This window comes from Gossypium arboreum, chromosome 8, assembly GCF_025698485.1.
Source record: "Gossypium arboreum isolate Shixiya-1 chromosome 8, ASM2569848v2, whole genome shotgun sequence".
Classification (NCBI taxonomy): domain Eukaryota; kingdom Viridiplantae; phylum Streptophyta; class Magnoliopsida; order Malvales; family Malvaceae; genus Gossypium; species Gossypium arboreum.
In genome coordinates, this window is record NC_069077.1 from 21,797,217 (window position 1) to 21,820,048 (window position 22,832).

Consider the following 22,832-nt stretch of genomic DNA (forward strand, 5'->3'; position numbering starts at 1 on the left):
TCATATCCAACATGCATGACTTTCGCATGTTAAAGGTTGCAAAGTGAACTAGTTGGGATAGATAAATTGATGAATAATTTGAAAATGCTTTGTTTGAATGTTAAGCATGAAATATAGCTTAGTGTATGCTTTTTTTAATTCATGTTAAGGTCCTTTAAGTGCTTGGTTCTCAATTTGCATAAGTATGATATGTTTGAATTGGAAAATGAAATAATTTGGTATGGCTAGTTTGATAGAGGGTTTGATTATGTCTTAATAATGAATACTTGTTTTGTACTATATTGAATGTTTTATTCGAAATGTTCATAAGCTTGAAATGGTATAGATTGATATGGAATGATGATGTTTTAATTGTGGAAAGATGTATAAAAGTATATATGTGTTTGACTGAAAGCATGAAAAATGTACCAATGTGTTCATTGCTAAAACAAGGGCAACGTCGCGACCATAATTCCCCAACATCACGACATAGATCAATAGTGAATGGCGTCATGATGTCGATATGCCTAAAGTCACGACGTAACTCATTGATTGATGATGCCGCGACGTGGAAACCATGATGTCGCGACATTGACTTGAAAAATTGAAAACTTTATAATTTGGTCCTAATTCGATCTCATGTTAGCAAAAGACCTTTCGTAAGCTTGTATTGAACCTAGAAATGATTATGTAGCATAGTATGATTGCATAATATACTTATTTGCATGTGTAAATGGTTGTATAGTATATAATTGACTATAGTTGCTCCGGTAACGAACTTAATATCCCGTAGCTCAAACTCGACAATCGAGTCAGACAAGGGGTGTTACATATAGACCTGTTCATGGGCCAAACTACATGTATAGGCCTAAAGGCTTGTTTGAAATTTGGGAGGGTTTGGGTAAAAATATTAGGCCTGTTTAAAATGTGTTCAAGCCCGAGCCCGACCTATTTTCAAGTTTATAATACTTTATGTTATGTTATTTTTATATATTATATAATTTAAGACACATTACAAAAATAAAACTATACTAAATATATAATACTATTCTAATCTAAACATTAAAATAATGTTATGATGACTATATAAAAATTTCAATAAATAAAAATATATAAAATTATTAAATATTAAATTAAAATAATATAAATATATTTTAAAAATTTAAAAACAATATAGGCGAGCATAAAATGGCCTTGAGTAAGCTTTTTGCAAAAATGGGCGAGCTTGAGCAAAATTTTAGGCTCATGTTTCAAGTCAGACTGGGTTTGGATAAGTATAAAATATATTAATATTATGCTTAGACCGACCCGAACCAGGCTCAACCCGATCCATGAGCACCTCTAGTTACATATTATATAAATAATGCATTAAAAATAGAGTTAATTTTACCATATATCCCCAAATTATTGATGTTATATCATTAAAGTTATTCTATTACAAAATTGTTAATTTAACATTAAAATAAGATGTCGATCTTATGTGGCATAGCTTAAAATAATTTTTTAAAGAAAATTTAATATTGTAAAATGGATGTTGTAAAGAAACTTAGTTTTAAGGTTTTTGGCAATTTTATAAAAGTTTTATCGTTCACCTTCCTTTTTCAGTTTTACTTTTTTTAGTTTAAATTTAAAAGCTTAAAATTTTTATTTTACGATTAAATTAAGAATTTTAATAATAGAAAGACCTAATTAATATAATATCAATTGTTTGAGGATGTAATTAAAAATTTTACAATTTGAGAATTCTTGGTAGTAAATGATTGGTGCAATTAACTCTTAAAATATGTTAAGTTTTGAAATTACTAAAATTAAATAAATTTTATAAGTATAAACGAATTTAAAATAATATTTTAAACATCAAATTTATACAATTAAATATAAAATTACTATAATATATGTTAACCCGGAACCCCGACCTGAGTAATCTTTTTTAACAGCTTTAAGTTTTCTTAGATTCCCAAATTTCGCTTCACAAATACAGAGTACCAAAACAGAAAAAGAGTTAAGCCAGAGACTGAACGGCCCCTCTTCTCACACCCTGTCTCCGACCTTGCGATAGCCGAGCGATCACCACCAACCCCCCTCCCAGAATGTTGCGTCGAGCATCGATGCTATTGGCCTGTCGACCCATTTTGGCAGCAAGGGCTCGACCCTTCTCCACTGATCTGCCAGCGGCACCCTCTGCGGATGCCACATTCACGGAGGCGTGGACTAAAGTGATCCCCAACATGGACCCTCCTAAAACTCCTCTCTCTTTCATGCAACCTCGTCCTCCCACTCCTTCCTCCATTCCTTCCAAGCTTACTGTCAATTTCGTCCTTCCTTATGCTTCTGAGTTGGCCACCAAAGAGGTAACATTTGGGTTTTTTTTTTCTTTTTTAATTTTATTTGGGATATTTCCGATTTTTCTTCAACTCTGTTTTCTTGGATTAGGATTGTGGAAATAAATATTTTCATGCTATTCTCCGGTACAAGGCAAAATGTCAAACCTTTATTTTTTTATTTTTGCTGAAATTATGTTAGTTGTTTTTTCGATAGAATGCAATGCCAATTACTTTTATTTTGTCTTCTCTGTAATGGTGATGATCTGAATGGGTCTCTAATTGTATGGCGTTACTGTTAATTTCAAACATTTGCCCTATACAACTCCTATTGGTGAATTTATCCAATAATGATACCATTCAATGCAATCTTTAAATCGGGTTACAGATTCTGAAACAAAATTAAATTCCCTGAAAGACAAGACAACCGATTGTGGCATTGCACTGCAATTTAGAGTGTATTCGTATTACCTTTGCTGATTTTCGTATTCAGAAACTGATTATAGGATATCTTTTAGACTTTTAGCTGCAACTCCTTTATCCCAAAAGAAATGTTTGTTTTCTATTTGTTGTCTATTTCTTGTCAATCCCAATTCGGCTACTCCTTTTAGATGAAAAAGTTAATGGCCATATCAGGCTTATTTGATTGTGAGTTCGTTGGGAATGCAATTAAAATGCAGTAACACAGATAACTAATGTCCTTAAAATCCTTGAGTAGACAAATAGAGAGTGAGGGTCGTATTTTTATTAGTATTTGCACTTGCACGCCTTGCCATCATGATATTTCTAAGCATTCACTTGGATACCTGGAGCATTTGTGTCGGAAAGCTGGATTTGCTTATATAAAACCTATCTGTTCATATTTTAGTTCCACAGTATTCCTTATTATGCTATATATATTTTTATTTAATTTTCAAAAGCATTTGCCTTGCTCTGGATTTTGGACATTGAATGGAACCTCATAATTTTGCATAAAGATAATTAATTTCAGCTCATGGGCATAGATTGGTAATGAGGGAAAATATGTAATTCTAAAGGATTGCATCTAACTACCAAAACTACTATCTATCTATCACTAATATTTTTTCCTTGAAGAAAGGTGATAATACTGATACTTGATCAAGTTTGCTAATCCTGCTATGATTTGATTCCAGTATTCGAACATTCCATTCTGTCTTTATTTCTTTTGATAGGTTCCAACACCAAAGGCCACTAAGAAATCTCCTATTATTCTCAAAATGTAATTCTGGCCATATCTATGCCTTCGTTTTAAACGGGTCACTCAAGTAACTAAGTTAACTGTTAAAGGTTTTTTTTTGCATAAATACCACTTTTTATTTATAAGGGGAAGGGGGTAAGAGATTAATTCAGAGATCAAACTTGAGACTAATGTCAACTGAAGACTTGATATCAAGTCCTTTGTCACTCCACTAGTGTTTATTTATGTGCTACTCTTTGTGTTTTGGTATGGGTTTGCCTTTGAAAATTGAAATAAAAATGCAACTTTTCATGGTGCCTTTGCCAAGCAGGAAAAAGGTAGTGTATGAAGGAAAAGAATAGATAATATAGTCTTTTATGAATTAGCTGGGATTCTGGGTATCTTAAATTCTCTGTTTCCAGGTTGACATGGTTATAGTACCAGCCACAACTGGGCAGATGGGTATTCTTCCAGGACATGTAGCAACAATTGCAGAACTGAAACCTGGAGTTTTATCAGTGCACGAAGGAAGTGAAATGACAAAGTATTTCGTCAGTAGCGGCTTTGTTTTTATCCATGCCAACTCTTTTGCAGATATAATAGCTGTTGAGGCTGTGCCACTTGATCGACTTGATGTTAACCTTGTTCAGAAAGGGCTTGCAGAGTTCACCTCGAAGCTGAGCTCTGCCACAACCGACTTGGAGAAAGCTGAAGCCCAAATTGGAATTGATGTGCACAGCGCACTCAACTCCGCCCTCACAGGCTAGTGTTGTTTCCCATTCATCCGATTTTCTTTTCCTTAAACCTGCCCTACCGATCCTTAAGATTCATATGATGGATGCAGATATTGTTCTGAACATGTTCTTTCCTTCTATTTCTATGTTCAAACGTGTAACCGATATGAATAATCTTCAAGGGCTTTCACCTGGTTTGCAGTGGAGGAAACTTTTAAGAAGCTACAAATTTATGGATGTTATACATAATGCAAATCATGTAGTTGTTCTTATTGCAGTTCAAATATTGGCATCGCAGATGTTTTGCTGTTTCATAATGCTAATTGAAATTACAAGCTTGGTTGCATTTGTTGACAAATTAATTTGAAGCCGTTAATTGAGAGAAGAAAGAATATTTACTTGGTGTACTAAGATAATAAATTGGAATTGAAATTGGATTCTGATATTATTTACAAATTTAAATCAATATAAATACCATATTTTTCGACTTTGTGAATGTGAAAGCTAAACCCAAATGCAAAAGTTGATGTCGTTTTCACTTGGATTTTTGCACTAAAAAATCTAACTCTTGGAGTGCTAAACTGATAATAATTATCCCCCAAAAAGATCACCGGCTTTCCATTTTCCACAACCATCCACGGCGGCGAGTGGGAAGAGACTTAAAATATAAATTTAAGGAAAACAAACCAGGGTAAAAGATGATATAAGTGAGGTAAAAGGCAGTATAAAAAAAAAAGGGTTAAAATTTAAATTTAAAAATTAAAAAAAGAAACAGAAAGAAAAGATCGGAGATTACTCTCACTTAACCACGACTCGTTCGATGTTACGATCTCCTAAAAAATCTAACTTTTCACCACCTTGCTTTCCGGTTTGTTACTTAATTTACTCTCTCCTACTAATGACTCAGTCTTCTTTTTTATTTTTTTTATTTTCACCCTTCTGTTGTTTTTACTTTCTTTCCTTCCTTCAGAAAAAATAAAGAAACAAAAGGTTTAAACTTTTATTTTTGCTGCTTCTGATTCTGATTCTGCACGTATATCAAAATGTCTACCCAATTAAAAAACCCTATCTTTATTGCTCTCTGCATACTCTTTTGAGTTAAAAAAAAAAGGTACACTCTTCCATTGATCGAAACCCAATTTTCCATTTCTCATTGTCGTATTGTTAGAATGTTATGAGTGTTATATGTATATGTATATGAATATATTCATATACATATATGTATATATATATTTCTCTATTGTAATGTTGTTCATTTCCATTTTGTTTATCGGTTTGGATGCAGATATAAAAAGAAGGATTGAAAAAAAAAAGGGAGGGAAATAGGAGGTGGAATCAAGGGTGGGATATATGTCCTTCAATCAATCAAGGTCCGATAAAAGCGAGCAACAGTACCGAAAATCCGGGCGATCCGCAAGCTTTAATCAGCAGCGGTCATCCTCAGGCGCTTACGGTAAGGGTGCTGGCGGCGTGCCTGCCCCTTCACCGTCTCTTTCTTCATCTTCCAGTCGAAGGTAAAATGCTTTATTGGTTTGCTTTGTTGGTTTTTTATTGCAGTTTGTTTAGGGTTTGTACAGGATTAGGGTTTTGGTTGATCAATGATTCTTTTGTTGTTGTTGTTGTTGTTGTTGCGTGGTGATGATACAATAGTTTTAAGAAGTCTAACAATGCACAAGGAGGGCAATCTAGAGGAACTTCACCTGCTGTGAATTCTAGTAACGCGAATTCTGGTAATGCTCCTTCTGGCCATAATGTACAAAATGGTGCGCACGTACAGTCCCAGTTACAGGGTATGATTGAAAGCTTTTAAGCTTGTTAGAGTTTATAGACTATAATTGAAGAAAATAGGATTATATTGATATTATTTTCATTCATTTTCATTTATAGGAGCATCTGATGCAGCGATTGCAAGTGGTACTGCCAAACCGACTGAATCGGCCACCACTCAGAGAAGCACCCGAGCTGTTCCAAAGGCTCCAACTTCTCAACCTGCCACCATGAGTTCTGATAGTAATAACCCCACGACTCCGATTAAGGGTATGTTTTTATATTGCCTAGTGTTCTAAGCTTACTGGATATAAGTTATTGCAATTATAGGAAAAGTTATTGTAATATATTTTATGATGGATCAGCTTCAGGAGATGCATCAAAAGCGTTTTCTCTACAGTTTGGGTCCATAAGTCCTGGTTTCATGAATGGAATGCAGGTATCTTACTATACTCATCTTGGTCTTCCATTTCCCCCATTCAAAACCTTGTTTCTAACAGCAGATGTTATGTCCCCATCTGCATCAGATTCCAGCTAGAACTAGCTCAGCACCCCCAAATTTGGATGAGCAGAAACGTGATCAGGTTTTTCTCTTATCATAAATTGTAAATTGTCTATTGATGTATTTTGTTATGTATTTCAATTTTCAAGAACCATGAAATTTGCCACCGTATAAAGCTAAAGATCATTTTTGCTGATCACCATGGTTATGTTTTATAATATTAACTTACTTATCACCTTGCTATACAAATATGACATGTTTGGGCCCATGTTGATCGCTGATTTCATGTTCTTTTGAACTGATATGGTTTTGGTATTTTAGGAATTCACTTAAACTTGAATGGTATTTTAACTTGCAGGCATGCCATGATTCTTCTTTTAGATCTGTACTGGATATGCCAATTCCTGCTCCTAAACAGCAGCAACCAATAAATGATTCAGTTGCAACTGTTCCATCTAAATCCGGGGAGGCTCATCCAGCGTCCAAGGTCAAAAAAGATGCACAAGCCTCTGTGGCATCCCCCACTAACCAGCCACAGAAGCCATCCCTTCTTAGTTTGCCCTTGAACCCTATGCAGATGCCATTTAATCACCAGCCACAGGTTTCCATGCAATTTGGGGGACCGAGTCCGATTCAGTCTCCTACTTCAATTCAAATGCCAATGCATATACCTATGGGAAATGCACCTCAGGTGCAGCCGCCAGTTTTTGTTCCAGGTCTTCAGGCTCATCCATTATCACCTCAGGGAATGATGCATCAGGGTCAGGGCTTGAGTTTCTCACCACCCATAGGTGGGCAGCTTCCTCCCCATTTGGGCAACTTGGGAATGGGTATCGCCCCTCAGTATCCTCAACAGCAGGGAGGGAAGTTTGGTCTTCCTCGTAAAACTACCCCTGTTAAGATTACTCATCCTGACACTCATGAAGAATTAAGGCTTGATAAACGAACAGATACATATCCAGAAGGTGGGCCATCAGGTCCAAGGTCTCATCCTAATGTGCCTTCTCAATCCCAGCCAATTCCGTCATTTGCACCTTCTCATTCAATCAACTATTATTCCAATTCCATGTTTTATCCGCCACCAAGTTCTCTTCCATTCTCTAGTAGCCAGATATCACCTAATGCCCAAGGGCTGAGATTTAACTATCCTGTTAGCCAGGGTCATCAGAACATTTCTTTTATGAACACAGCAGCAGCCCATGGTTCAGTACCAGGTAATAAATCTGTGAAATATTGCACATGGTACTTCAGAATCACCAAATATGGAGCCTGCAAATGATGCACATCCTGTTTTGTCCTCTGCTCCCTCAGGTTCGGTACAGGTTACGGTTAAGCCAGCCTCTGTTTCTCTTGGAGAAAAGGTTGCAGATTCCTCGTTGTCAAGCAGCTTACCTGCTGTTGAAAAAGTTTGGTCCCTCAAACCTTTAATTCCGGCTAGCGAGATTAGCTTATCTCAGGCTCAAAGGGAATTGGATGCTTGTCAGGGGAGCACTGTACAGCAGCCAAAACCTGGAACTGAATCTTTAACATCCAAGTCGTTATCAGCTGCAGCTAAACATTCCGGGGTGGTTCCAGCAACTAACTTGGATGAAAGCCTGCCATCTAACTCTGTATCCTCTGCCCCTGCTGCCACATCTGAGGAGTCTATGCATGTCATTGCCAGTAATGAAGGTAGGAAGGAGAGTTTGGTTAAGTCCATCTCTATAAAAGATCATCAGAAGAAAATGAGCAAGAAAGGACTTATTCAGCCAACAAATCAGGTGTTTTTCTTGTTTTTCTTACAGTTCTTTTTTAACCACATGTATGTTTTGTTTGCATGTATTTATCTGCTCTTTCACACATTGATGGACAGTCTACGTCAGCAACCGGTGTGGCTTCCCACACTGCAGAGCACGGTATTTCCTCCGGCAGTGCAGTTTCTGAAACTATTGAGGCTAAAACAGCTCTAACATCATCATCAGCTGTTAGGGATGATTCAGCTCCTTCCGTGGAGCTGAAGACAGAAAGCAAGAGAGAAGGCTTAACCTGTGTTTCATCTGATGTTTCTGGTACTGGAAGTAATGTTGATAGCTTGAAACTGGTTCAGGATGAGCAACTGAAACCTGAAACTAGTGGAATTAAGGTTGAAGAAGGAAAAACTTTACTTGAAGAGCACTTAACAGATAATGCTACTCTTGAGATTCCTTCTCAACCATCTCCCCTGAACTCTAAGGAGCTTAAGTCTAATAAGGGATCTGCCTTGAAGGCAATAGCTACCAGCAATGTTCCAACCTCAGGAACTTCACAGAAGGTTCTGAATGAAGATGTAGGGGGTAACTTAGAAAATGAGAGATTCACTGATAGTAGGGATGTCTCTTCCTCTAGAACTGCTGAAACTACAGATGTTAAAGGTTCTCACGTTGATAATACCATTGCTTCTGCTGCTGGTAGCAATGAAATCACTGTTACTAAATCTTTTGCATCAGACCAGCAGTTTGATCCTGTCCTAGCTGTTGATCTCTCAGAACCAACTTTAAAATACGAAAGGGAAGGTGTTCAGGTGCCTAGTTCAAACAAAACTGTGCCAGAGGTCGGTAGGACAAAAAGTAATACAATTAGAGGGAAGAAAAAAAGAAAAGAAATACTTCAGAAAGCAGATGCTGCTGGGACAACTTCTGATCTCTATATGGCATATAAAGGCCCTGAGGAGAAGAAAGAGACAGTAGCAAGTGCGGAAAGCAATTCCGTCGGTCTTAATTTGAAGCAGACATCTCGTGAGACCCCTCATGCAGATGCCATAGAAAGTGAGAAAATTGCACACATAAAAGCTGAACCAGATGATTGGGAAGATGCTGCTGATATCTCTACAACAAAATTAGGAACTTCAGATAATGGTGAAAAGGCTCATGGAAGGCTTGGAAATCATGAGAAAGATGGAAGTGGAAATATAGCAAAGAAGTATTCCAGAGATTTCCTGCTTAAGTTTGCAGAAAAGTGTACTGATCTTCCAAATGGATTTGAGATTGCTTCTGATATTGTAGAGGCCTTGATGGTTACCAATACCAATTCCAATGCTTCTCACTTTGTTGAGCGTGATTCATACGGTAGTTCGGGAAGAATAATGGATAGACAATTCAGTGGATCTCGACAAGATTGCCGTGCTGGTGGAATGGCTGATGATGACAGATGGATTAGACAATCTGGTTCTTTTGGCCCTGGAAGGGATTTGCGCCTTGATCTTGGTTATGGTGCTGCTGCAGGTTTTCGGCCTGGTCAAGGAGGAAACTTTGGTGTTCTTCGGCACCCACGTGGGCAAGCACCTCTGACATATGTTGGAGGGATCCTTGCTGGCCCAATGCAACCTATGGGTCCACAAGGAGGTATGGCACGCAATAATCCTGATTCAGACAGATGGCAGCGAGCTTCTAACTATCAGCAAAAGGGGTTGATTCCTTCTCCACAAACTCCTTTGCAGATGATGCACAAAGCTGAAAGGAAGTATGAAGTGGGTATAATAACTGATGAGGAAGAATCCAAGCAAAGACAATTGAAAGCCATTTTGAACAAACTAACTCCACAAAACTTTGAGAAGCTCTTTGAGCAGGTAAAAGCAGTAAACGTTGACAACGCAGTTACACTCACTGGTGTTATCTCACAGATCTTTGACAAAGCTTTGATGGAGCCTACTTTCTGTGAAATGTATGCGAACTTCTGTTATCATCTGGCAGGAGAGTTACCTGATTTTCGTGAAGACAATGAAAAGATAACTTTCAAGAGATTGCTACTGAATAAGTGCCAAGAGGAATTTGAGAGAGGAGAGAGAGAGCAAGAAGAAGCAAATAAAGTTGAGGAAGAGGGTGAGGCTAAGCAGTCTGAAGAGGAAAGAGAGGAGAAGAGAATAAAGGCACGGAGACGAATGTTAGGTAACATTAGACTTATTGGGGAGTTGTACAAGAAGAAAATGTTAACTGAGAGAATAATGCATGAATGCATCAAGAAACTACTTGGTGAGTATGAGAATCCTGATGAGGAAGACGTTGAGGCATTGTGCAAATTAATGAGTACGATTGGAGACATGATTGACCATCCAAAAGCAAAGGTGCATATGGATGCTTATTTTGAAAGGATGGCAAAGTTGTCAAACAATATGAAACTGTCTTCTAGGGTTAGATTCATGTTGAAGGATGCCATTGACCTGAGAAAGAATAAATGGCAACAGAGGAGGAAAGTTGAAGGACCTAAAAAGATTGAGGAAGTGCATCGAGATGCTGCTCAAGAGCGCCAAGCACAAACCAGTAGGCTTGCTCGTGGTCCTGGCATCAATGCTGGTACAAGAAGAGCACCCATGGATTTTGCTCCACGAGGGTCTATGTTATCTTCCCTTGGCTCTCAGATGGGTGGTTTTAGAGGGCCAACCGCCCAAGTTCGTGGATTTGGTGCTCAGGATGTTCGCATGGATGACAGGCAGTCTTTTGAGGCTAGGACTTTGTCAGTTCCCTTGCCTCAAAGACCAATGGGTGATGATTCTATTACTTTGGGCCCCCAAGGAGGTCTTGCTAGAGGGATGTCTTTTAGAGGACCACCAGGGGTATCCAGTGCTCCCTTAGCTGATGTTCCTCCAGCTTCAGGAGATTCAAGAAGAGTAGCCACTGGTTTGAATGGTTTTAATGCTCCCTCCGAGCGAGCTACTTATGGTTCTAGGGAGGATCTGATTCCAAGATATGGGACAGATAGATCTGCAGTGCCTGCTACTTATGACCACTTGAGCTCCCAGGAACGTGGCCTGAATTCTGGTAATAGGGGTCCCGATAACAGCTTTGATAGATCTTCTGCAGCTTCTGCTGCAGGCCAAAGATCCAGTTTCACTCAAAATGTTCCTCCAGAAAAGGGCTGGTCTGAGGAGCGTCTGAATGATATGTCTATGGCAGCAATTAAAGAATTTTACAGGTATCCTCTTGGCTCAAGTGTGATTTAGTGTTTCTCTTGTACTAACCTCAGTGTTTCCCTCCAATATATGCAAGTACAAGCATAAACATATACTGTATACATGCACTCTACTTTTAGCAGAAAAATTGAAATGTAAAACTGCTTTGGAAAGGATTGTTTTAGTTATTCCTTAGATGATGTTGATATTCAAGGTTTTGTCGTTCACAGTATGGTTAAGATATATTGCAATACAATTTTGATATTTATAATGTGCTTGATTTGAGGCAAGTAGTGCAAATCTTAATGGTAGTTATTGACATGTTTATACTGCTGTCCTTGATTTATTCACAGAATTAGATGTTATTACCTGGTTATGCCTATCAAAGTACTTAGGATTTTTCTCTTTTAATTCTTACAGTGCTAGAGATGAGAAAGAAGTTGCTTTGTGCATCAAAGACTTGAATTCTCCGAGCTTCCATCCCTCAATGATTGCTCTTTTTGTAACGGATTCTTTCGAGAGAAAAGATGTTGAACGTGATCTGTTGGCCAAGCTACTTGTGAATCTGACAAAGTCTCATGATGGTGTGCTGAGCCAAGTTCAACTCGTTAAAGGGTATGAGAATCAATCATCTAATAACAACATTTTTACTTGCTGATTGATAATAAATAACCCTTTTAAGTTTATGCGTTTTTGTTTCTTCATTCAGGTTTGAATCTGTTCTCAGCACATTGGAGGACGCTGTAAATGATGCTCCAAAAGCTGCAGAATTTCTTGGTCAAATCTTTGCCAAACTGATAATGGAAAATGTGATATCCCTGAAGGAAATCGGGCATTTAATACATGAGGGTGGGGAGGAGCTAGGGCGTCTTCTGGAAATTGGACTTGCCGGGGACGTTCTTGGAAGCACACTGGGAGCAATTAAAGCAGAGAAAGGAGAAAGTGCGTTTAATGAAATTCGAGCAAGCTCCGATTTGCGATTGGAGGACTTTCGGCCACCAGATCCTAAAAAATCAAGGTTATTAGAAACTTTTCTTTAGAGGATAAATAATAATTTTTGTATTTTTGCTTAGAGAAGAAATTCAAAGTCTAGTGCTTTAGGGTTTTGCTTATGGGTTCTGGATTTCTTCTACTAGGCTACTTTTTGGTATTATTATTGTTATTTCTTGGAAATATTCAATGCAATTATGAAATATCAAATTTTTAGCTTCCAAACTTGGATCTTCTTGATTTTCTTTTACTCCGCCATTGTCAAATGGTTGGATTTTTAAGATGCATTCAACAAGGCAACAGCTTAAAATTATCATTTTAAAGAGCCCAAAGAAGAGATTTATTGATACTTCGAATATGTACATACATATACTTTGCACAATTAAGACATAGAATGAGCCTTCAAGGCCTTTAATTTAAGCATATCCCCCTGCTGGAACAGAAGACACAAACTTTAATCTCAGAGGCTACCAGTTGAGAAATTGAGCATAATGATAATTCAATTTGTGTTTTCAAGCAAAAATCTCTGTTTCACTTTTTAATTGGAAATATATTGAGACAAAGCAAGTAAAAGTTGTACAAATAAAGAAACATGTATTTATTAATCGCAGGTGATGTAATCCAGCTTTGTTAAATATAATGAGAGGAACCCAGAAATTTCTTGTTCAACCAATGTACTTTGGGAACACAAATGAAATACAACCCCTTATCCAGAAATATAAATAAATTCAATTTACAAATAGCATATAACAAATTCTTATTTTAAAAATTTATCAAAGGGAGAAAGGTTTCATATAAACATCAAACGGTTCGCATGCTGTCAACTGCGGCTCCTGTCAACCAATGAAACACCAAAACAAAAAGTCAGAATGAAATTTGCAATTTTGCTTCACTAGTATTTCAGGTTCTAAAACTCAGACGAGGAAATATGCCTTTTGTCTCAATACCAAATTCCAAATTCTAACATGAACTCATCTTAAAAGATTTGATATTATAAAACCGTAGAGAGACACTATCAGGTCGAAGTTTCGGTTGTTTTAACAACAAAGATTTTACAAAAGTTCCGTTCCAAACAATGTTACTCTGTTAGTTGGCAGGACATGTGTTGCTTCCACATGCATCTGCACAATCATTTCTACTTATATGAACCTTGCTAAACATTAACATGTTTGAGATTCTGGACCACACAAAAAGCACTCAAAACCAGGGCTTCTCTAGTATACAATACAATCAATCAGACCACCTTTTTTCTGAGGAACAGAAAATTTAACCAATAAGTCGGAGATATTACCTGCCTCAACCCACCAAGTCCAACAGTGCTACCACCTGTCAAAAGCATGCTGATGAGGGATGTAACAGCACCACCAACAAAGTCACCGCCACCTCCACCACTCCCCACACTTCGAATCGCATTGCGCATTGCAGTAAGAATGCTCCCATATGTAGCTGCATGCCCCCTTTCGATGGCTTGGATGAAGCAGAATGTCATGGCACCAGTAGATGTAATCCTTGATAGGGCCTGCACCCCAAAGCATTAAAACAATTTTTTAGTCTTCAAAATCTACAAGGATATCAGAACTGAAATTTCAAATTACATAATCAGTTTTTCGGAAACTTACAGATGTATCAGCAGAGGTTTGATCATCATCACAACCACTAAAGGAGATCACTTCTCCACCACTTGTTCCCTTCCACAAACCTGATGCAGGACGATGGTCCTCCCATACATACTGTCCAGCCCTGGTCCAAGACAAAGCATCAATTTCCAGTCTTTAGATTATATAAAACAGCATAATTAAAAATAAAATAGAAGGCCAAAAGGGTAGGAAAAGTTTCTAGATCATCAAATATAGGTCCTTCCTAGTACTCTTTGCTCCCTTCATCTAACACGTTTAACATTAAATACACTTCCCTTCTCAACATGGAAACTAAATTTCTTCTCAAAGGAATAGAGATTCTGGTTCTAACAAAATTAGTAAGAGAGATCTCCATTACAAGTTAACGACACATGACCATGTTTGGAAGTAACAAACCTGTTCATTCTACAAAGGAATGGTAAATCCAATACAGTTCCACTATGGCAAGCATCAATAATCGCATGAAGCCTAACACCATGAGGTAGAGGTCGAACAATAGTTGCATTGATCTCGTCATCAACAATCATCCCTTGAGTTTCAAAATCCAAAGGGCAAAGAGTCTCATCGTAGCCGTCAACTTCATCACCAGTGTAATTTCGTTGCCGTGAACCATGACCGGAATAGTGAAATAACAGAGAATCACCAGGTTGACAACCTTGTACTAACCAAAATAATGCCATCCTTATATTATGCTTCGTTGGAAGCCTGTAGGGATCAGTTTCTTCTTCTGCATTAAGAAAACAATTAACACCCCTAATTACTTAATTCACATACATAATTAGGAAAACTTGATTCAAAACCCGAACATAAATGCCATATTACAGAAAGGTAAGATTCTCTAAGGTAGCTACCAAATTTATGGTCGAAATTCGATATTTAAAGTTTAAACCCTAGAATTTACTGCCCAGTCAAATATTGCTCGATAGAATTGATTCCAATTCAAATGCAAAGATATGAAAATTAAAGATCAAAAAAAAAAATTACCTGTGAGCATAAGAATGGAATCCTCGGGAAACTTAAACTTGTTGACGAGAAGGTAACGCATGCACTTGGCGTCATTGATGCAACCTTTGAGCTCATGCCTCGAGTATCTATACGAAATCCCACAGACCACCGCCCTTTTTCGACCGTGGGCGTGGGGAGGTGCCCCGGGAGGAGCATGATTGTAAGGGGAGGGAGAAGGAGGCGCGTGGGTGGAAGGAGCAGGTGGTTGGGATGCGGGAGGGAGGGATCGAGGGTCAGCGATGTTGGTAACGGCTTTACAGATGGCACAACGGATGGATCGGGCACCTTGCGGAAGCTGCAAAGGGGTGTGGCATCCGGAGCAGTTGACCAGCATAGGCGGCGGGTAATTGTAGTACATGCCTCCTGGCCCTGGCGGCGGATACATTATTCAAAATCTCAAAGGTTAATTCCTGAAAAAAAAATTATTTGGGAAAGAAGGGATTTTCTAAAGATGAAGAAGAAGAAGAAGAAGAAGAAGAAGAAAATAAGGAGGTAGAATTAGCGTTGGGCCTGCGCTGGCGTTGATTGGTAGCAAGGTGGAACCAACAACCGATTTTAAACAGCTTATCTATGTACGTTCAGAATAAAAAAGTTAATATGGCGTTTTAGAATTTCAGTTGATTCCCCTTTGACTTTCTAATTTGTTTTCTTTTCCTGCATCCACCATTTCCTCCAAAAATACAAATATAAAACCTTTTAATTATATAATAATGTAAAATATATTTCTGCTTTATAATTTGAAAAATATTTCTTTACCTCTCAATTTTGGAAGCAATTAAAGCGATTATATTATTTTTATTTATTTATTTTAATCACAAAATAATAAAAATTTACTTAAAGTAAATTTTATATATTTAACTTCAATTAAAATTAAATATTTTACCAAATAATTGGGTACAATAGTAATATACATTATACTCTCAATACGAGAATATAAATTCAAATCTTAGAGTTAATATTGTTAAGAGGAAGACTTACAAATCCGAACATGCATAATATAATAAAAGATTTATATATTTTAAATTTATACTTAATTCAATATTAATTTATTAAATTAATTGATTACTCTTATTTATAAAATTTTAATAGAAGATACTTGGATTAAAATATTAAAGCAAACAAATTATTTCAATATTTTTAAAAATCTTCTCAAAATTAATATATATATAATTATATTAAAATTAAGTTTTAAATACTAAACAAATATTTGTATAAAAATTTGTTAAAAGATAATGGGAAAAATAAAATATAATTATTATTGATAATAATTTTCTAAAAATAAATTCATAGTCATTAAGGTATTGGTTTAATGGTAAAGTTGAAGATTTTAAGGTGGAGACTTAAATTTAAATCATCAATGTAATTTTAAATTTTAGATGTGTATTCTTTATTATATTAAATAATATATTTAGTGTAATAGGCTAATTTTGGCCTGGGCCCCAAAAAATAATAACCGAAGCCAAAGGATACAATTGGTCGAAAACAAGTCAAAAATGACTAAATTGAAAGACAATCATTAAATTGTGGCCAAATAAAAAAATGGAGAAAGCCAATGAGTTATCAAAATTTGTTGACTTGGTAAAAAGCTAAAAATAGGAAGATTTGATTTTTATTTTATCTTATTTTATTTTATTTTATTATTAAATTATTTAGGCTATTTTTAGTAAACTCTATGTATATAAATAGAGGTATTTTGTTCTTTGAAAAGGAACCAATTACTTTTGAGGGGATTGGGATGAATTAGTTTTGTATTCCTACTTCAATTCGGAATTGGATTATTCTCTCTTTTCCTATTTCCATTAGAATTGAATTATTTTCTTTTCTCTTTCAATTACGTGAGAATTTTGTCCATTTCATTTCAATTTCTTTGTTTTTTCTAAATTTGTCCAATTGCTTTTAGCCCTTCTATTTTTTATTATTTTGCAATTAAGTTTTTTTCCCCAAAATTTTGCTTTAAGGTTCGATTTAATCTTCTTCTTTTTCGCTATTTTATTATCAAATTAACTATTTTAATATATTATTGCTACTATATTATGTTTCTATTTATATTTATTTTGTTATTCTAATACTATTATTATTTATCTAATTTTTAATTATTTATTTATATTTCTACTATTATTATATTTCTATTTATTATATTTTATTTCTATTTATATAGTAATATTATTTTCATTATTGTTTTTCTTATATATATTTTTTACTTTTGTTATTAACATTCTATTTATTTATTTTATATTTTTGTTATTATCTATTTTAACATTTTATATAATGCTCATTTCAAATTTTTATACATTATTTACTTTAATATTTTCATATATTATGTATTTCAAAATTTTTTCCACACATTATATATTTTGAATTGTTTATATATTATTTTTAAAGAGTTTTATATATTATTTTATCTTGAATGGATACTAATTTTTTTAAAATTATTTTATACACTTTAGATCGCTTTTATAATATCCATTTTAAATTCTTTTATGTATCATTTGGTTAAAATTGTTTTATATTTTATTTTAGATTTTCTTATTTTGTATTTATTCGTTATTTGTGATTCATTTTATAACATTTTCTTTATGAATTATTACTTTACGTTGTACATTATTATTCCATCGCATTTTATTCGTTTAAAAGGTCGTGTTTTAATATCGTTTAAGTTTTAAAATCATTTTATTCAAAAGTTTTCAAAATAAGGCAATACCCGGTATCTGGCATCTTCAAGAAGATTGTGCCCTAACTTACTGGGTCCCAATTTTCCTCGTTGAATCTAAGTAACCGAGTACCCCTTTTTCAATCAAAACGCATAAGTTTTAAATAAAAGCTTATTCTTAGGAACTCGAGGTGTTGTGTCTTAACTCACTAGATATGACATTTTGTATCTCGAGATAAGGATTTCTAAAAAAATAAAGGCAATATTCTATGTTTGGAAATTCGAGAAATCGTACCCAATCGTGCTGGGTTTCGATTTACCGTTTAACCAGATAGCCAAATATCCTTTTGAAATTTCAAATGCATGAGCTTTGGAAATTATGAGATAATCTTGTACCAGGGATTCAAAATGTTATGTCCTAACGTGCTGGATATGATATTTTATTCCTTCTGAACAAAAGAATCTCAATATCCAATTCAAGTTATCCAAACATTTTTAAAGGAATTGTATTTTAAAATCATTTCAAGTTTTCAATATTAGGGCGTTAATTGATCAATACGGTACCAATTTTGGGCGTTGCGAGAGTTTTAATCCTTCCTCGCGCGTAACCGACTCCCGAATCCGTTTTCTAGCTTTTCGTAGACCAAAAACGTTGTTTTAATAAACCAAAATGCTTTAGTAAAATGATCGATCACAGGGTGACCCGATCACACCTAAACAAAAAGGATTGGTGGCGACTCCATTTTCGCTTTAAAGTCGACCCCCTTTTTTCAAAATAAAAATAGTTTCGACAGCTTGGCGACTCCACTAGGGACGAATAAGAGAGTCAAGCCGTAAAATTAATTATTTTCTGTCCTTTTGTCGAAAAATTAAAAATTTGATTTAAAAAATCCTGCTTTTTTTGTCGCATTTGTTAGTATTATGTTATATGTTTGTTGCGATTAGAGACACATAGGATATTCCTGCATCATGTTGCATGACTGTTGTGGTCACACCTTTTAAGTGGGAGTGAGAAACTATGCCTTCGTGAGGTTTTCACCTCCGCATGGGCTAGTGGACTGCTTCCGGGATACATCCGTACCTATGTCTTCGTGAGGTTTTCACCTCCTTGCAGCCATAGGGAAATGTATCTCCCTAAACTAAACTCAGTCCACATGAGCCTATAATGGGTGAGGATTGAGGAATCTGCTGGTTTAGGTACCCTTTCTTTAGAACCGAGTCACATATAGCGAGTCTTAAGAGCCCACCCTAGGTAGAGCCTCCAAGCCCTAGTGGTTACCCAAGTATGTGTCTTATATTGTTTTTTCCTTCTGTGCTAACGTGTTTTGTTTTGTTTATGACTGCATTGCATTACATCATCATAGAAAGAATGTGTTGATTCATATTTAATTGCTAAATGGAACAGTTTGTCATAAGAAAATAAATTTCTTGATAAAATGGATTATAATACGGTTGTCTGAATATGGTCCAAGTAAACACAACGGAAGAAGGCTGATTATTCATGGAGGAAAACAAGACTTTACCTGAGGATTCAAGTCAATAAAGATTATTTGAGAGCCGTCATGTCTTGACTTTCTTAAAGGAGCTAACAAGCATCACGAGGATAAGTGGGTAATAAGTCGCGGCCCGAATTAAGTAAAAATGAGCTAGTGGAGGCATCTACTGGAAGTTTGCGTGGTTTAACTTTTATAGAAAAAGGGATCGCTTGGAATATGAGGGCAAAGCCGCATATGTAATCCATTTTATGTAAAGGAATTTGTTTTTTAGAAAAGTTGTTCTAATAGAATTGAATTCAAAATCAACGCCTTACTTTCTTTTGCATTCATTCCATGCATTTGCATTGCATTGCATCATGTACATTGAACTTCACAAAAGAACCCTAATTAATTAGAAATCGTGTTATAGTTACCCTGAAACATCACTACTACACACGAAGAAAAATTAGAGTTATGGATCAAAAGCTGGAAAAACTGGAACAAATGTAGAAAGAAATGCAGGATTGGCTACAAGCATAGATGCAAGAGCAACTGGCCAAGATTCAGCAGGATATGAAAGATCAGATGCTAGAATCGCAGAAGAACATGATGAATTAACTAACTCAGTTGCTGATTGGAAGGCCAGAAAAAGGAAAGAATCCCATGGTCAATACTGAGGATAACAGTGAGATCCTTACTTACCCTCTAGGTTTCACTCCAACAAATACCCTAGTACCAGCACAAGGGGTGTCTGTCAATATCAAACCCTAACATCAGATTGGTACTTCGGCACCGATAAATTTCCCGACGGGCTCGTGTTCTAACCCGAAGACAATCGGGCAAATCCTACAGTCCTTGACTTTGATGAGGTAGCGAAGGCAAAAAAAGTAAGAGCGGAATTTTCCAAGCAACTGGAGGACCGATATAAATGGTTGATGGAGAAAATCAAACCCCAACATCAGACTGGTACTTCGACACCGATAAATTTCTCGACAGGCTCGTGTTCTAACCCCGAAGACAATCGGGTAAATCCTACAGTCCCTGACTTCGATGAGGTAGCGGAGGCAGAAAAAGCAAGAGCAGAATTTTCCAAGCAACTGGAAGACCGATATAAATGGTTAGTGGAGAAATTCAAGGCGTTGGAAAGCGCTGATTACCATTGCGAAATAGATGCTAAGGAGTTAAATTTGGTTCCGGATCTAGTGCTCCCTCCAAAGTTCAAAATACCGGAGTTTGAGAAATACAACGGAACCAGCTGCCTTGAGGCTCACATCACGATGTTTTATTGGAGGATGACTGGTCATGTCAACCATAATCAGTTGTTAGTTCACTGTTTCCAGGACAGTTTGACTAGGGCTACGACCAAATGGTACAATCAGCTGAATCGTACCCAAATCAGATCATGGAGGGACTTAGCACAGCCCTTCATGAAGCAATACGACCATGTAACAGACATAGCGCCTAATAGGATCACGTTACAGAATATGGAGAAAAAATCGAGTGAAAGTTTCAGGTAATATGCCTAGAGATGGAGGGAAGTTGCTACACAAGTTCAACCACCACTGCTAGAAAAAGAAACAACCATGCTCTTCATTAATACTTTAAAAGTACTATTCATTAATCACATGTTGAGCAGTGCAACTAAGAGTTTCGTGGATATAGTGATGTCCGGTGAAATGATAGAGAATGTGATAAGGTGTGGAAAGATAGAGGCTGAGAACAGCACCAGGAGGTCAACCCCGAAAATGAGAAAAAATGAGGTTAGCAATGTAAACGTGGGTTATGCGAAACCAATCACGATAAATCAACCAAGAACGATGGTCACAGGCCAGCAAGCTTTGTCAAAACAAGAGCCCAATACAAAGTAAAACACGGAGAAACTCCAATTTACTACTATTCTAATAACATAACGGAATCTGTACAAAAGTCTATTCGATACACATGTTGTATCCCCATTCTACTTAAAACCGTTACAACCCCCATACCCCAAGTGGTACGATGCAAGTGCCTAATGTGAATATCATGCGGGAGCCACGGGACACTCGATAGAGAATCGCACCTCTTTCAAAAGGGTAGTCGAAAGGCTCATCAAAAGGGGTGTTGTGAAATTCGATGATCCACCTGGCGTAGGAAATCCGTTACCCAATCATACTGATAATAGGGTAAACGCGATAGTCAAAAATATAAAGAAAGAATATCGGAGAATCTGAATGACATATCCGAAGAAAATATCGGGGAATAAAAGTTTCCAAATCCTTGCATACTTAGGAGTGTTTTGAACAAGGGGACTGTGGAAGAGATCCCTGTATTTTTAGAGCTAATCTAGAATAGTATTCAAAACACGTTTGTTGCTTTAAGCCTAGAAACAATAAGAATCCTTTTGTGACATAGGTTTGTGTCCAGAATTTTTATTTCAATAAAATGCATCTTGTCGAGCAAATATTCTTTCATTTTTTCCATTTCATAATATACATTTTTTTGTTCTTTGGACTGTCTTCTAAATATTATTTTATTCTTCATTCATGATCATATCATATAAATAATCATCCTTAGAATCATTTATTCTTTGGAAATATGATTTGTTACCTACAATAGGTCCTTAGATATCAACGACATGAGTAACGCTGTAACTGACTCCCTTTTGGGGTGAGATATGTGTTTAAGCGGATCTTAAGACTTTAAAGGTGACAGAGATTATAGCCTATATCCTAATTTTTTAAGAATGGTAGAACATGATGAAAAACAAATCTTATACTACAAAGGGTCAGTGGACATTGCAAGCCTAGGAAAGAAATGAAGGTCGAAGCTTAGCTCACCATAAAGACAAAGCGAGATATCATTGGGTTATTCCCAGTTCAAAGAGGTTTTCGCATGATCACATCAAGATATACCTAGGCTACTAAAATGTAAGGATGCTATAGGGTACTCGAAAGACACATGCTAAGTGTTTTACGTTAGCCAGGTCAATCATGAGGTTCGCGTACTGTTGATCTACCATGGAATGGGATTGAATCAGTTAAGCTGTAAATACCAAATGGAGGAAGATAAGACTTATGTACCATCTCCATTTCTTCACAGATTTTCTATATGTGGGGCATAGATGTTATCAGGACATTCTCATCTAATATGCATCGACTTATCTTGGTAGTCGTTGATGTCTTCACGAAAAGGGTGAAGGTCGCTTTATATGCCAATGTTATAAGGTCTCTAGTTATAAAAAAGGGGTACCGACAGGTAATATCAGAAAAGATCATGTCTAATACAACTGCACAATGTCAAAAAATTGTAGTCTGTTCAAAGATCAGACACCATATTACAATGCAGCAAAGGCAGCTAAAAAGAAAGAAAGAAAAAAAAGAAAAAATAAAAGCAAAAACAACAAAAATGATTATGGAAGGTGATTGAGACTTGTAAAGATTGACATAAAGAAGTTACTATTTACCCTCTATTCTTATCAAACGTCAGCTAAGACCTTCATCAGGGCAATGCTTTTCTCATTAGTTTTGGAAGTGTTTTGTCCATTATTTCTTTTCTTTAAGTCTTGTTAGAACTAAAGGTTGAATGAGATAGAATGGATCCAATCTCGATATGATCAGTCAAATTTGAAGGATATTCGTCACGGTCAGATGATGTAGGCTTGTGACAAAAGGGGGGTTCATCCTAGAGAATTG

At 36.2% G+C, this 22,832-nt stretch overlaps 3 protein-coding genes across 3 annotated transcripts; 2 read left to right on the top strand and 1 right to left on the bottom strand.

The window, feature by feature from the left end:
• Positions 1 to 1,885: 1,885 nt before the first annotated feature.
• On the top strand, positions 1,886 to 4,549 carry LOC108467787 (ATP synthase subunit delta', mitochondrial-like). The gene is made up of 2 exons (XM_017768558.2): positions 1,886 to 2,330; positions 3,921 to 4,549. The coding sequence occupies exons 1-2, from the start codon at positions 2,070 to 2,072 to the stop codon at positions 4,263 to 4,265; spliced, it is 606 nt and encodes a 201-aa protein (XP_017624047.1). The 5' UTR covers positions 1,886 to 2,069; the 3' UTR covers positions 4,266 to 4,549.
• Positions 4,550 to 5,122: 573 nt separating this feature from the next.
• On the top strand, positions 5,123 to 12,619 carry LOC108469757 (eukaryotic translation initiation factor 4G-like). Its single transcript, XM_017770774.2, has 11 exons — positions 5,123 to 5,343; positions 5,518 to 5,746; positions 5,883 to 6,022; positions 6,120 to 6,269; positions 6,365 to 6,438; positions 6,527 to 6,583; positions 6,860 to 7,715; positions 7,813 to 8,261; positions 8,354 to 11,427; positions 11,825 to 12,019; positions 12,114 to 12,619. The coding sequence occupies exons 2-11, from the start codon at positions 5,583 to 5,585 to the stop codon at positions 12,442 to 12,444; spliced, it is 5,490 nt and encodes a 1,829-aa protein (XP_017626263.1). The 5' UTR covers positions 5,123 to 5,343; positions 5,518 to 5,582; the 3' UTR covers positions 12,445 to 12,619.
• Positions 12,620 to 12,968: 349 nt separating this feature from the next.
• Positions 12,969 to 15,704, bottom strand: LOC108467807 (metacaspase-1). Its single transcript, XM_017768589.2, has 5 exons — positions 15,016 to 15,704; positions 14,428 to 14,758; positions 14,014 to 14,134; positions 13,686 to 13,913; positions 12,969 to 13,227 (listed from the first exon to the last, which is right to left on the bottom strand). Exons 1-5 carry the CDS (start codon positions 15,419 to 15,421, stop codon positions 13,168 to 13,170), a joined length of 1,146 nt encoding a protein of 381 aa, XP_017624078.1. The 5' UTR covers positions 15,422 to 15,704; the 3' UTR covers positions 12,969 to 13,167.
• Between the last annotated feature and the right edge of the window lie 7,128 nt (positions 15,705 to 22,832).